The 15,000-nt window shown below is 47.9% G+C and overlaps 1 protein-coding gene across 2 annotated transcripts in view; it reads left to right on the top strand.

Moving 5' to 3' along the window:
- The first annotated feature begins 5,205 nt into the window (after positions 1-5,205).
- LOC307075357 (vang-like protein 1) overlaps positions 5,206-15,000 on the top strand; it is a 51,822-nt gene continuing 42,027 nt past the window's right edge. Inside the window, exons 1-3 of one of the 2 annotated variants that reach the window (XM_079735925.1) lie at positions 5,880-5,995; positions 6,077-6,172; positions 13,984-14,255. In XM_079735925.1, coding sequence (XP_079592051.1) covers positions 14,185-14,255 — 71 coding nt within the window. In that variant the 5' untranslated portion in view covers positions 5,880-5,995; positions 6,077-6,172; positions 13,984-14,184. Of the gene's footprint in view, positions 5,321-5,879; positions 5,996-6,076; positions 6,173-13,983; positions 14,256-15,000 lie in introns of those variants that run through there. The other variant, XM_079735924.1, reaches the window with a different exon arrangement.

Genomic DNA, 15,000 nt, shown 5'->3' with positions numbered 1-15,000 from the left:
GCACACACACACACACAAGTGTGAACACACACACACACACACACGCATGCACGCGCACGCAAGGGTGAACGTACACACGCACAGACACAAACTGTGTGTGCGCATGTGTGTGTATGCCCCTGTGTATACACACACATGCGCACACACACACACACACACACACATATGCCAGCACAAATAGACACGCATACACACGCGCGCAAGAACAAACATGCACGGGCACACACACACATGCTTGTTAGACATGCATGTACACACTCAAATCCACACGCAGGTACTCGCACACTCACACACACACACACACACACACACACACACACACACACACACACATTTTCTCCCATTCGTTTAGGGGCGTGCAAGCTCTGTGTGAATTGAACAGGAGGAAGAGAGCATGACAACAAACAGCCATATGTTCGCTGCGGAGAGAACATTCGTTTCTGATCCATTTGTTGCTTTCACTCATTCTTCTCCTCGTGTGCAGACACACACACACACACACACACACACACACACACACACACACACACACACACAGGCATCAATGCACACACCCATATCTAGGCCTGTGCGTGGTGTGTTTTTGTGTGTGTGCTTTCGTGCGCGTGCGTGTCACGGGAGGGCAAGCGAGGACCGGAGAGTGCCCTCCCCCCAACCCCAACCCCCTTCCCCCTCCACCCGTATATTATAGGCTGCGATCTCGCGGTAGCGGCGGTAAGGAGGGAGCAAGGAGCGTTGGGGGGGGGGGGGGGGGGGGGGGGAGTACAAAGCCTGGTGCATGTGTTGAAATGCGGCTCCGGGATGGACTGCATTATCCCTGCCCACTTCACCAGCAGGGACCCCGCGGCCGCGGTCTGGCACGTGGCCCTTTGTCTCGCGAAACAGATGGAAATGGGCACGGGGACGAGAAGCGAGGAGGAGAGGGGAGGAGAGACGGAGAGTGAGGAGAAGAATGGCCGGTGAGAGGGGAGTGTATGAGGAGAGGGGGGGGGGCCGGGGGGAGGAGGGTTGGGAGGGGGGGTGGAGTCAGTCTGTTCTCATTAAGTGGCGTATTGAAGTCGACGTCCCCTCCACAATGCGTCAGCAGCCGGGATGGCCCTTGTCTCATTCACGCTCACGCTCCAACCATCTGTACCGCGAGGTGTGCGCGCATGTATTAGTATATTGCCCCCCCCCCCACCCCCGCGCGCGCAACGATCCAATCTGGCGATCTGAGGAAGAGGAGGGTGTGTGATGACGCTGCTGGCGCAATTCATGAGGTTCAATTTTTTTTGATAGATGCTCTCTGTTGTTGTTGTTGTTGATTTTTTTATAGGACCCGAACGTTGTTGTCGACCGCTCTGAGAGATGGCTCATTACCGGGTCATCCATGTGCGTCACGGACATTGACGTGATCTCCGTTTTCCGGGATTGTGTTTTTGCAATCCACTAGTCTATTAACGTAGGGGATACGTTTTATTTAAAAGTTATTAATAATTATTTTCCATTGGATAGACTCTATTTCATCATTGTTAGTAGTTAGATAACCAAGGCGGCCGATCAAAAATCTATCCGTCCAGATTTAGTTTTGACCACCAGCGTCACGTTCCGTACACAATGAGGTAGGCTTAATTGCCCCATCATCCCGTTAACTGGAACCGGGCCTTCTGTCGCTTCTAACACCACAGAGCCAATCGTTTATTCAAATAGATTGACATCTTAACCGCGTTAAAGCTCCACGTCACGTGATCGTGTCACACATGCAGGGTCGACCTGAGGGATGTTTACTATCTTAAAGCAGACACGGCGTAGACACGACATCTTGAGAATCCAAGCCATGCTCGGGACGGACGATTTGTCAAAGCGCGCGAGACGTAATTGCCGCCCCTGAACAGGAAAAAAAAATCTAGTTTTGGCGAAAAAACTCCCGTTCTGACATCCCGCGGTGTGTTACAGCCGATCCAATCAATAGCCCGCCCTCGTCCCCCCAATCTCTCCTTCCCTTTCATCAGTCCTGCTCCTCCTCTGATATATACCTCCTCACCCCTCATATGTATAGCCTATCTATACGGGATGCGTGTGGTCCCATAAACGCATTTCCTCCCGCTCCGTCTTCATTTTTACATGCTTTCCATTTTTCTCCTCTATTTACCAAGAAAAAATCCCCCTAAACTCATAAACTCCGTGTCTTCGGGGCGAATCCATCCATCTTCCGGACACCAAATTTAATGATCTCAGGGGGCCCACACCTTGCCTTCTTCTTCAATAGAGGGAGCCATCTGCACGCCCCCCCCCCCCCCCCCCCCCCCCCCCCCCCCCCCCCCCCGTTTTGAATAAACGACGAAGGAGAAACAAAGTGACAGCAGCAGCGCGTGCTGCTCCTCGCTGCTCCTGCGTCTCCAAGCCGCCGCGCGTGCCTACAAGGTTAAATGCGGGCGCGAGGGCCGGGGCGCAAGTCACGCTCGTAATTTGATTTTATCGCCTTTGAATGAAATTGATTGATTTACGCATCTGATGGAGGAGGGGGGCTGCTCTTGTTAACTTAAACATTTTGCATCCGCGTTGGATAATAACACATTTTTTATTGTTTGACTGCAGGTTTTAATAATATATGGATGCTGTCAGCTATCGCCGCGTGACATAGGCCTTACAAGGTGGCCCTGCAGAGGTGTACCAGCAGTCGTTGATAACAAGCCAACAAAAGGCCCTGTATTTGCGTGAAATAATTTGGATAATCGCAACAGCTGGTCGCGCAATAAGCCCCCAACAGCTCAGAAGACTGTGTCAAATTGATAAGTCACATTTAAATGAGCCGTTATGGAGTCATTATAATTGTACTTTAATTTCCTCAGTGGTTCGCATCGTGTCGGATAACGGCTATTCATGCACGCACATGGAGAGACCATAAAACGCATCATTATCCTCCAGACAGAAAAATAGCGGCGGTGGTGGTAGTCGAGGCTGTAATGACTCCAAACCACCAGGGAGAGGCGCCCTAACCCTGAATTAGGATGTCTGGATAAACCAGCCCGTTTGAGAGCTGTGCGATCCACAGATGAAAGCGTCTCCGAGCTCTCTGCTGTTGTCTCTTGACTAAAGCTTAAAAAAGCTGCGTGAAAAACAGTAAACTACGAACACACACAACATCGCACTGCTTTGTCACGATGAATGAACACACACACACACACACACACACACACACACACACACACACACACACACACACACGCGCGCGCGCGAGCGCTATAGCAAACACCCGCTCCACGATGTGCCCTCATTGGACTACAACGGACATCCAAACGTCATTGATAAAAAAAAGTAGGATTCCTCAGGTAATTATAATCGACGATCATAACGAAAGCACAATGCACTGCTATCAGCTAAATGTAACATTAAGGACCAATAACTGAAAAAAAGCACTGACTAGACTATCATAACCTGACTTTTCACCGGTCAATCAGATGATCCGTATCTCGTGTGTCCGACAAGTGTATTGGTGGTGATCATCACAGCCCAACACAATGGAAGATGTAAAGCGAGCTAACAGGGACGCAGGGTTTAATTATGAGCTTATCACTCTCTCTCTCTTGTCACCGGAGGCCCCTGTGTTTACGTGCCCCCTCATGGGGGGGGGGGGGGGCATTGAGGGGCCCTCAGGGGTCACGACCTGGGCCTGACCTCCTTTTGGGGTACTTGAGGAGATGAGAGATTTGTAGGGGTGAGGTCTATGTGTGTGTGCGTGTTTGTGTGTGTCTGACACAGAAAGAGAAAAAGAGCGAGAGTGAGAGAGAGAGAGAGAGAGAGAGAGAGAGAGAGAGAGAGAGAGAGGGAGAGAGAGAGAGAGAGAGAGAGAGAGAGAGAGAGAGAGAGTGGAGAGAGAGAAAGTGAGAGAGGCGGGGGTAAGTATTGATTCCTATCCATCTTGCCAGAAGGGGCATCTGGTGCCTTGTGTTATAAATGTGTGTATGTGTTAGTGTGTGTGTGTGTTTGTGTTCGATGCTGATCACTGCCTCTCCAGTAGTTGTTTGAAGTACAATAGAGGAGGAACAGCACATACAGGTTGAGATGTTATTTCACACCTTCTATTCTATTATTTCTAAAACACACATTCTAACCGGTACCTCCATTACTTACCATTGCCACAGTATTTTTAACCTATATTATTTCTTTACTCATGCTCTTTATTGATGACCCATGCCTTGTTACGAGAGCGTCACTATCCCATAATGACCCCCTTATACCGCCCGTTCAAAACACAAAGCCGTGGGTCCAATACCGAGCTGGTCCCAGGAGCAGTGATACGAAGCTAGAACTTCAGCTTCTCCAACCTTGACTCCGGCCACGGTCCGAGATTCGAGATCACCTCAAGGCCCGCACTGATCTCCAGAAGCTTCTAGAACAACACAGAGAACTCCCCTCCTCTTCCACCTCACCGCTTTAAACGACGCCCCCATTGTTCCAACGCCTTTGTCCCTCAGAGAGAGAGAGAGAGAGAGAGAGAGAGAGAGAGAGAGAGAGAGAGAGAGAGAGAGAGAGAGAGAGAGAGAGAGAGGCCCTCACAAAGGTGGAAGCCGGCGCAAGTGTTTGTTTACGTTTCCGCTACGCCGCTCTAGGGGGCGACGTTGCGTCAACGCGCGGTTAAACACGTGAGCGCGACGCACCGCACGGAAGCTTGATCGTTATCTGCGCGGTTTGTTATCTGTGCACCGGTGTGTGTTGTTCAACGGTGTGTTATCTGTTCACTGGTGTGTTATCTGTGTGGTTTCAATCTGCGTGTGATTGACTGTCTCTTTGAAGCATTGGACAGACGTGTTGATGGGTTTTCCCGTTCACTGAAGTTTACACACTGTGACTTATAAGCAGATAGTCAGACGGACGGACGGACAGACAGACAGACAGACAGACAGACAGACAGACAGACAGACAGACAGACAGACAGACAGACAGACAGACAGATGGCAACACATACACAGACAGAAGGACAGACAGACAGACAGACAGACAGACAGTGGAGATCACACACTCGAGTGTGTGTAAAGACACAGAAACGCAACAGAGAGATTAAATAATGAGAGGCATCTGGTATACCTTCAGTGCGTGAGTTCTTCACAGATGTTCTCTTGTTCGTTTACGGTCTGTGTTTCTTTCGCCCCCTAGCGGACTGCACGCATACTGCAGCCCTCTTCAGCGGCAAGTACTGCCCCCAGTGAAATTCCTCACTGCTGGGGTGATTCCTACGGTTACCAGTGACTGCTTCCTACTGTGAGTCACTCATGGGAAAACTATCGGTAACGGAGGAATAATCGGTTCAACCATAGGAATGATCTATTCGCCATAACGGGTAAGTTTCTCCAATGCATCGTAGCAGAGACAGCGTGTTGTCCGACCGTGCGAAATATGCAGTATGCGGCGCTCATCCATTCTGTACTGTAGCCTTTAACATTATTCTGTGTTGGGATATCTGTAGCCCGCATAATCCCGATCGCCTTGTGTACAGTTACCCATCGCTTTGTGTGCAACGTCGTGGCCTTTGTACAAGTTTTTCAAAGCGGTACGTGTGTGCGGATTAGTGAGAAAGTCACACGAACACGCCCTTGCTTTCTTGTCTACCTGTGTGGCAGGGGTGGGGGGGCAAGCTTTCAACTTCATTTGAATTGCCTGCTTGACTACGTGCCATGCACACTGACCAAGTTAGCCACGCGAAGTTAACTAGAACCACCGTATGCATCACCGGCGTGTGTGTGTGTGCGCGTGCGTGCGCGCTCGTGTGTTTGTGTATGTGTGTGTGTGTGTGTGTGTGCGTGCGTGCGCGCGCGCATTGTGACGCTATTGTAACGATACATTCACTCCCAACCGCTCGCGCGCATTCCGAAACTCGGAAGGCTCGAGGTGGAAATGAAGGAAAGTTGACGTGAGAGGAGTGTCACGTTTCACACCGCGGTTGACTGAACATTGTACCGGGGGGGCTTGTCGGCGGCGAGAGGAGGTGGTCGTCTCCCTAACAACCTCCAAGTAGGTGGGTTTGAAACACTTGAGTGGCACCGTGTATAGTCTCGTGTAACACGAGGTGACGGCTCGGCTCGCTTTGTTTTTGAAGGCACCTGTAAGTAAGGGGCGGACGGTCGGGTCTCCCGAGGCCACAGCCCGAACCGGGGAGTTTCCTGACGAGGGCTGCCCGCCTTCTGGGTCACAGGTAGGGCTAGGCAAGGCGGACCAGCTCGCACCCCCCCCAGCACACACCTACGTACATACACGTAGATGATCTCCATCGCCGCAGAAGGAACATTATGACGTTTGTACTGGGATATTGGAACAGAACATTCTGGATGAATGATTAATTAAACGTCACTTCGTTAATAAATGCTTTATAATGGAGTCGGTGCTCAGGAAAAGTGTTTGTGTGTGTGTGTGCGTGCGAGCGTGCGTGCGTGTGTGTGTGTGTGTTTGAGTGTATGCGCACGGTCCTGTAGCAACATACTTGACGATAGGCTCCCTCATCGTAAAGCACAACTAAGGTACATGGCATAAGTGAGTGTTATTCTTAAGCTAAGATGACAAATACTTCATGTTTTGTTAACTTCTCATTACCTAATGCCTCATACACACACACACACACGCACACACGGATAGCTAGTTACTTCCTGTGTATAAATCATGTAGCCTACCAATTAACGTGTTAGGGTTCGGTGTGTAAGCCCTGAGAGCTGTTGTACAGGATCTTCGTCTTTCTCCGTCACCTCCTCCCTCGGTTCGCAAAGAGAATACATAAAATGTTACGATGATGATCATGACAAATATTTATGAGCTCTTTGTTGACAGCAGAGAGAGAGAGAGAGAGAGAATGACAGAGAGAGAGAGAGAGAGAGAGAGAGACCTCCACTCTACTTGAATGAGTCTATTGTATTGAACTCTGTATTATAACACCTATCTGTTCATAGTGAGGATGGGTAATGTCTGTCCGTGCATACAGAAGGCCCCACTGTCTGTCCATTGATTGGCCTTGAGGGTCCAGATAGGTGACGACATCGCCTGTTCTTATTGGTCAGTTCCCAGGAAGTGGAGCGGTGAGGTACAGGTACAACACTAGGGTTATAGGTGAGGGACACACAGTGACGGTTATATGGAGACTTCACCAATAACTGACGCCGAGAGTCCTCTCGTTACACGCCGGACCAGGGCGTTGATAATTATGTTATGAGTGCTTCAAAGTCCTTGAGAGGCTTTTTAATCCAATCTGTCTGGTCGGTAAACGAACCGGCACAGATCTTAAAGGGACAGTGTCTCCTTTCTTTTCTCCTTCTCACAAGAGTTTCACTCTGTCTGTTGTTGATGGTCCTGCTTCTCTCATGTGAAGTGTGTCTGATTTTGTGTGTGTGTGTGTGTGTGTGTGTGTGTGTGTGTGTGTGTGTGTGTGTGTGTGTAGGTGTGTGTGTGTGGGGGGGGTCAAGCAACTCTGTCTGGTCTGTCTTGTCTGCCTTGTCTCATCTGTCCGTTTGTCTGACTGTGTTCCTATAGATCTGACAGATGCCAGACTAGTTTTAGTCAGTACATTAGTGGGCTAAATTCATTCAGAAAACCCCCAAGACATATGGCCCCAGGGCACAGACCCTGGACAAAACATCCCACTTTGTTTGTTTATGTGTGTGTGTGTGTGTGTGTGTGTGTGTGTGTGTGTGTGTGTGTGTGTGTGTGTGTGTGTGTGTGTGTGTGTGTGTGTGTGTGTGTCTGTATACACAGAGGGTGGTGGGTGGATCACACTGTGGAATGCTAATGGAATTCTTCATAATTAATGGACCTTGTTTGCCTGCGAGCTCACGGCCATAAGTGTTAGCTTGTGACTTTCTGTCAGTGTCTGTCTGGTTTATCTCTCTGACTGACCCTAACTGAATGTCTGTCTCGCAGTGTGACTAACAGATGATTCGATGACAAGTTACTCTCTGGGAGAGAGAGAGGGAGAGAGAGAGAGAGAGATTTGAGGGAGACAGAGAGAGGCTTTAGGGAGGGAGGGAGGGAGAGAGAGAGAGAGAGAGAGAGAGAGAGAGAGAGAGAGAGGGAGAGGGAGAGAGAGAGAGAAAGCATACTAATTTCTTAACCTTTGCTTTGTTTATTCTCACTCGAGTTGAAATCCACAGGGCTTTTATTGTAATGCATTTTTTTGCACTAAGTTTGAATCAGAACCTGAAATAAAGAGCTGCATACAGTGGCACTGGCTTCTGTATTTCAGTAGCCTAGATGTATTAATCTTTTAAATAATATCGAGGGATCGGACTCATAGAATGGGTGTGAACAATCCTGTTTTGTTAGGATAATAATGTATTTTGTTCTAGTCATTAACATTTAGCTTAAATTGACTGACATAGCAATCGTTTTTATCGCCAAGTGATTTGAGGTGGACAGCAATCAAAGCATCCATGTCGCTTCACATGAAGGTATTTAAATTCACCACGATTAAAGTCCAACTCTCTGTGACTCAAACGATTCCAGAAGATGTTAGGTTTAGAAAACAGGATTTAAATTGACCAGAAAGCACTTGAGCATCCACACCTCATTGTTTGATAATCCACCCTTTGACATGTTGAGGGGACCAGAATCTGTATTTTATTTCGTATTTGCTGATTGCGGCCTTCCCTTTTGTACGCATCCGTCTACTGTTAAGATTTCGGAGGTGCTGAATGGAGAGTGACTGCCTGATACTGGATCCTTCTCTCGGCGTAGAGCTGGTGAGAGAACACAGATGTCGTCCTGCATCTTTAAAACATGAGCAGAGGACTTCAGCCAGCTAGCGTCTAGAACCAAGATGGCGGCCAGCCGAAAAAGGCCCATTGGGGCAGATGTGATCGCGTCTGGATGAATGGTACTGGGCTTGGTTCAGTCCAGTCTCCGTAGATAAAGAGACATTTAAAGACAACGGGTAACCGAATTTGACTTTGGCTTGTTTCCTGTTTAACCGACACAATATGGGACTGTGCTACTCAATGCGGTATTCACTAATGGTCCAGCCGATCAATAATCATATCCACAGTTTAACCGAGGGTCATCGGATAAGGAGAGATGTTAATTCTACCATCCCTATCTTTCGTTATCTCCCTCCCAATTTCAAGCCTCATATCTTCTTTCCATCCCATGTCCTTATCCTAATTAATTAACGCCGTAACAACACCAGAATCCGCGTTTCGCCTCATCTATATTTCATGCTAAGTAGTACAACGACACCGCTCTAAAGACGATAAATGCTAATATTGAATTATTGCCCCGGCCCCACTTTGCTAATCCATAGAGCCTCCTTAACGAGCTCGGAGACGCTGCACCGGTAAGTGCTCTATGACGGCTGGCAGGGAAGGAGACACCGGTGTAGTAGAGTCGTACCCACAGATCTCACGGCACCGCCGGGCAGGGAGAGGGAGGAGGCAGGGGGAGCACAGGCCTGGAGCTGCTCTCGCTGTTGAGTGATTTAGGCGTTCTTCCAATGTGACTCATTTGAGTTTAATTTGGCCTCGTCATTTATTTTAGTTTTTTTTTGTTTCGTGTTTTTTTGTCGGGGGTTAGTCGTCACGGAGCAGGTTAGGCCTCATGCACTGTTGGGAAGAACTTAAGTACATTTTGTCATGTACCTGTACTTGACTTACGTCGATTTAGTTGTGGGTACTTTTGACTTTTACTCCGCTGCATCTTACAGCAAATATATATGCTTTCTACTCCACTACATTTCGACACAGCATTTCTTTACAGGTTACAGTCACATTGCTGTTTTTCCCCCTGAAAGAAGCATAATTAATAGCGGGAGAGAAATCAGTTTCCTGATTTCTCTCCCGCTATTGATTATGCTCAATGTGGTGATGTATAATGAGGCCCATTCAGAGCAGTCACGTGGTTTCGCTCCTTCAATGAGAGCGGCTCGTATCAGTAGTGCGAAGGTACAAGTAGTAGGGCTTAACGATATTCAAATTTTGATTATATCGACCAATATTGCGATTGCGGTTTAGTATGCGATTTTTCTTTTTAAAGTTCCTTATGTTCTGTATTATTAACTAAACACAAGCAATAAATAAGTCTATAGAACGACCAACGCAACATTGGAAGCAGTCAACATATGAACTGCTCTTTCCTTTAGGCCAGGCCTGTGTTGAGATGAATTGATGCATGAAATGATATTACAGCAGCTTTATTTAACTCTTGAATTGTAAACGAAAAATAAATACGAATCTCACTGATCTCCAGTCATTAGCAGCGACAAATCCGTTTTTTTTTTAAAATAAATGTATTAATCGCAGCCTTTGCGATTTGCAAATCGCGTTCTATTACATGGCGATGTCGGTTATAATTCGATTAATGGTTCAGCCCTAGTGGTGGGTTGAGGAGGTACCCACTGGTACGGCGGTGTGCATGGGGTCTGAAGGCATCAGTAAATCAGATTGCATTATGGCGCAAGCTGTTCTGAACCGCTCTGCCTAACGGCTGAGCATTTAACCTTGTTTGTCCCCCTTACCCACCCCCCCCCCCACCAAAAGCTTTTAAGAGGATTTAAACAGGTGATATAAATGCTTCAGGACACACACATACACACACACACACACACACACACACACACACACACACACACCTTTGAAACCTGGCCTTGCTTTTATTGCATTATTAATCAGGCTGTGAAACGAACATTAAAATCTTGCTCTGTTTCTGCTTTGGAGCAGTTAGTTTGATCCATGGGGGAGATACCAAAAAGGGCAGGGCTGACATACTTATAGGCAACCCTATTGGCTGCTTGGTTTTGGGCAAGCTGAAACACTGACTTACCTTAACACTGGCCTATATCTAGCTTTTGATGTAACCACAAAGCTACCTGCGCGCATGTTGTTCCCACGTGAATCATTACAATACGCAACGCATCTAATTCCCATATGAATAGAATACATTTCAATGTAGGGCATTAAGCAGATGCTTTTATCCAAAGCGACTTACAACCATCCATACACATATTCACACACCGACGGCGTAGTCGAACAGGCAGGGCGACAGCCAGCTCGTCGGGAGAATTTAGTGTTTGGTGTCTTGCTCAGGGACACCCCGACACTCAGCTAGCTGATCGAATTAGAAACCTTCCGGTTACAAGTCAACCCGCTCTACCTCCTTTGCTCAGCCTAGCCTAACACTTGTTTTGTGAATATGCGTTCAAGAGCCACACATCTATGGCCTATGTTTGCTGCCATGTTAAAACTGGAAGAATCCAAAGATGATGAATGACATTACGAAATAAAACAATGATTTAAAACCGCAATCACCGGCTCCATTGCTTAACGCACCCTTGTTTTGATTAAAGGGTGTATTGATTGAGTCTCATGGTGTGAATGCATTCGGATCTCAATCAAAAACATGAGACGCAACCAGAACACTATTGAACCAAAACAAAGCGGGTGGTTGATTGCCTCTTTAACAATTAAAACAATTGAAATGTACGCCGACCCGGTTAATCCTAGGGCCCTCCTCAGTAGCCATTGAAAACATCGGGGGCTGCTTGTGAGGTTACTTGAGGACAAACCCTATAAAAACGCAGTCCATTCAGCAGTTCCTCCCTCACCATGTAAGGAGAAGGGTTTCCTCTCAAGCCTTTGATATTGTGCATTACTTGACTCAACTCAACTCTGTGGCTAACACCTACTGCATTCACAAGGACTGTTGCTCCTTTTGAGAGAAAAGACACAGATTAATTTGGTTGAGGTCAAGCTCCTGGGAAATGACTAACTCAGATGTAATCTACTTCCTTTGTCCCTCCCCCCCCAACCCGGTCCGCAAACAGATGTCACGTGACTGACGTTACACGTTGCCATGGTGATGAGTTACGTCATAAAACCTACAGATGTTGCACCTCCGACATCTTAGTCCTGGGAGGTCATTCAAAAAAAGTTTGTTTACTCTTCTCCTTTTGTGGCAGTTAGTTACTTAGGACACGTTTACCTTACTTCAAACATTGACTTTGTTAACGCTTTTTAGTATACATGATCGGTTTAGCTCAGGAGGTTGACTTGTAATCTTAAGGTTGCTAGTTCGATCCCTGTGAGTGTCACTGAGTGTCAACGTGTCTCTTAGCTCCCTTGACGTGTGTATGAACCATTGTAAGTTGCCTTTGGATAAAAGCGTCTGCAAAACGCCCAAGAATGTAGAATGTAATATGCGGTACATGGAGATGTTGCAGTAGATGTGGTGGTCTGGAAGATTGTGTAAGAGAACAATTCGCTTTCTTCCATCCCCGGAGTCCGCTCCACGGTCTCTGAGAGGTACGCCACATACCAGGGATGACTGAACTCAGTAGCGCCAGAGCACCATAAATGGCAGTGGCCCTGTCTTTAAGACAAGACCTCGGTCTTGATTCAATTGGTATTGATTGAGGTCATGATGTGTTTGAAGAGGTAATCTAAACCAGTGGTTCTCAAACTTTTTATACGGTGTACCACCTCAGTGAATAATTTGTCTCCCCAACATTATGACAGATGTCATAAACTATAACAAAATGCACTCGTGTAGGCCTGTGGCCCTATTCAGCTATGAACAGTTCACACAGGAGGCACATTCATTAATTTAACATATTTTTAAACCCCATTTAAATGATCTCATGGTTTATGTATTTCTATTCATGCTAGTATTTTGATATTATGTTTTTAAATAAATTATATAACTTTCTTTTTTTTTTGGAGATACCTCTGCATACCCCTCAATTGCGCACGTGTACCACCAGTTTGAGAAGCAATGACCTAGACTACTGGGTGCTGGGAAGGAACTTTGAGAGTCTAGACCCTAGATTACTAAACATTGATGTCTTCATTATCGTCAACTGTAATTAAAACAAATGGAATCGTCCCTGTAAGTAACTGCACTGCTCCTCCCCTTTACCTCGAATTTGCAGCCAGGATACCGAAATATTGTCGCCTATAAATTGTTCGTAGAGTGCTTTCTTTGTACACCTCTATACATAATACATGACGTTTTCTGAAGGGAGGATAAACCTCAAAGACAATACGAGTTTGATTCAGACTTCAAGGCAGTACAAGTCGGTTGCTACCGGAGAATTCCACGTCACCCAAGGACAAATTACCTCGTGTCTTGCCCTCTTGTCAGACACCAGCTCTCCCTCTCTCCCTCTCTTTCTCCTTCGCATTCTTTGCACCGGCATTCCCTCTGCCTACGCTCCCACAAGGGCTAAAGACTCATTGTATTAGCGGCTGTCTTGTAAAAAAAGAAAGAAGGCCTTTTATTTTCTCAGGAATCCCACACAGTATTCACGCACTCAAAAGGCCGTCAGGGTGTCTGGGCTAAATTGTCAGCGGCGTGTCAGAGATTTAGCACCCCGTATTATAGCGGTTGTCGGGGCAATGGCAAACAGCACTGAGGGCTGGGTTTATGCCAGTCCTTGATCGGCTCTCTGTTGTTGTTCTTGTTTGAGTTTGCAGAAGACTTTGGACGGAATTTCCCTCTCCCGGGAAGGGTCCTTAGGAAGCTGTTGGTGGCAAGGTGCTCGTAACAGGAGCTGGAATGTACCAGTTTGTTGACACCAGAGATGCAAATGGTCCTCAGCTATTCTCACAGGCTTACCGGACAAAAAGAAATTGCACAATGCAATTTAAAATATTGATCTGTGGGATGCCATTCGTTTATCCCTGAAAAAGTCATACATTTAAAAACCAATAGTGCATTATCTCAGGAGGAAAAAACAGATCTTTTAATACATTTCAGAATGAAATCAATTGCTTTCACATCTGCGTATAATGTATCGAATGTCTGGGTTTGCCTCATTGGACACTTGGCTGTTATCAGGATGGTTGAAAAACTGCTTTACCAGATAGCGAATTTCCATATAAAAACGAAATTAATATTACATCTCTCTCCCTCCCCCTCCCCTCCCTCCCTCCCTCCCTCCGTCTCTCATCCCTCCCTTTCTCCCTCTCCCTCTCTCCCCTCCCTCCCTCCGTCCCTCCCTCCCTTTCTCCCTCCCTCTCTCCCCCTCCCCTCTCCCAGGTGAATGTTTCTGTGGCGAGCCGCCGCAAGGCTGCGTTCAAGATTGACACCCCGCGGTCCGCCGTCTCCGTCAATGTCCTGAGCCAGCCAATCAGCTGCTCCGAGCCCGATAAGACCGCCCACAAGGTCCCATTGCACCTGCCGGCGGTCAAGCCCAACAACATCGGCCACGTCCAATCGCCTGGGCCGGACCCCATCGCCATGGACACCGAGTCGACCTACTCTGGGTATTCCTATTATTCCGGGCGTTCCAAGGGATCCCACCGGCATGGGTGAGGAATTCAGTTGGAATTCATTTTCAGTTGGAAAAAAAAGCAGTTGGTTGTTATTCCTGTCGTTTCGTATTTTGTCTCTTTCGGACCCTCCTCTCTTTTTCATGTTCTTCTGTGTTGTCTTGGAGCAAAGATGGCACTTTCTGGACTCTTGATGGGGGCTTTGATAGACAGAGACTTCCTGTCTGTCGTGACACAGGATGAAGACGGACAGGAAACGGGTGGACAGGGAGAGGGAAGCGCCTGTGCGCCCTACGAGGCGTTCCGACTACGCCCTTAGCATCTAGCAGCTTTAGCCGCCAAGCTAGGCGACGGCATATAGCAACCAGCTCAACCCAGGGCAACTGTTAGCCTGTTCACCCCAGTCCTAACCCAAACTTTCTACGAGGACTTCCACGTTCCTGTTTCTCTGACACCCCCACCTCCTCCACCACACCCAACACCACCCCAGCCCCCGGCGGTCCCACCCCACTACGGCGGTACCTCTGTTGGACCTCAGTGTGTGGGGAACCCAAGGCAGGCTCCAGGGGCCCATTAGTCTGTCGGCGGTGGAATGGCCACGGCTGACAGGCCTCAGGAAGCCTGGGGTGGGCTGGGGGGGGGGGGGGGAGAGAGAGACAGGTGCTGAAGAGGTCTGACTGATGGCCCGGCCTGATACACTGAGGGACCCGTGAGGGGACAGGAGGAGAGGGAGGAGGGGGTTGGACAAGAGGCCCCCCCCATTCCTCAGCACGGACCCCTCTCC

This window comes from Pollachius pollachius, assembly GCF_949987615.1.
Source record: "Pollachius pollachius genome assembly, chromosome: 4".
In the NCBI taxonomy this organism is placed as follows: Eukaryota; Metazoa; Chordata; class Actinopteri; order Gadiformes; family Gadidae; genus Pollachius; species Pollachius pollachius.
Note: the sequence above shows the minus strand (reverse complement) of the source record. Positions and strands in the feature narration are given on the sequence as shown.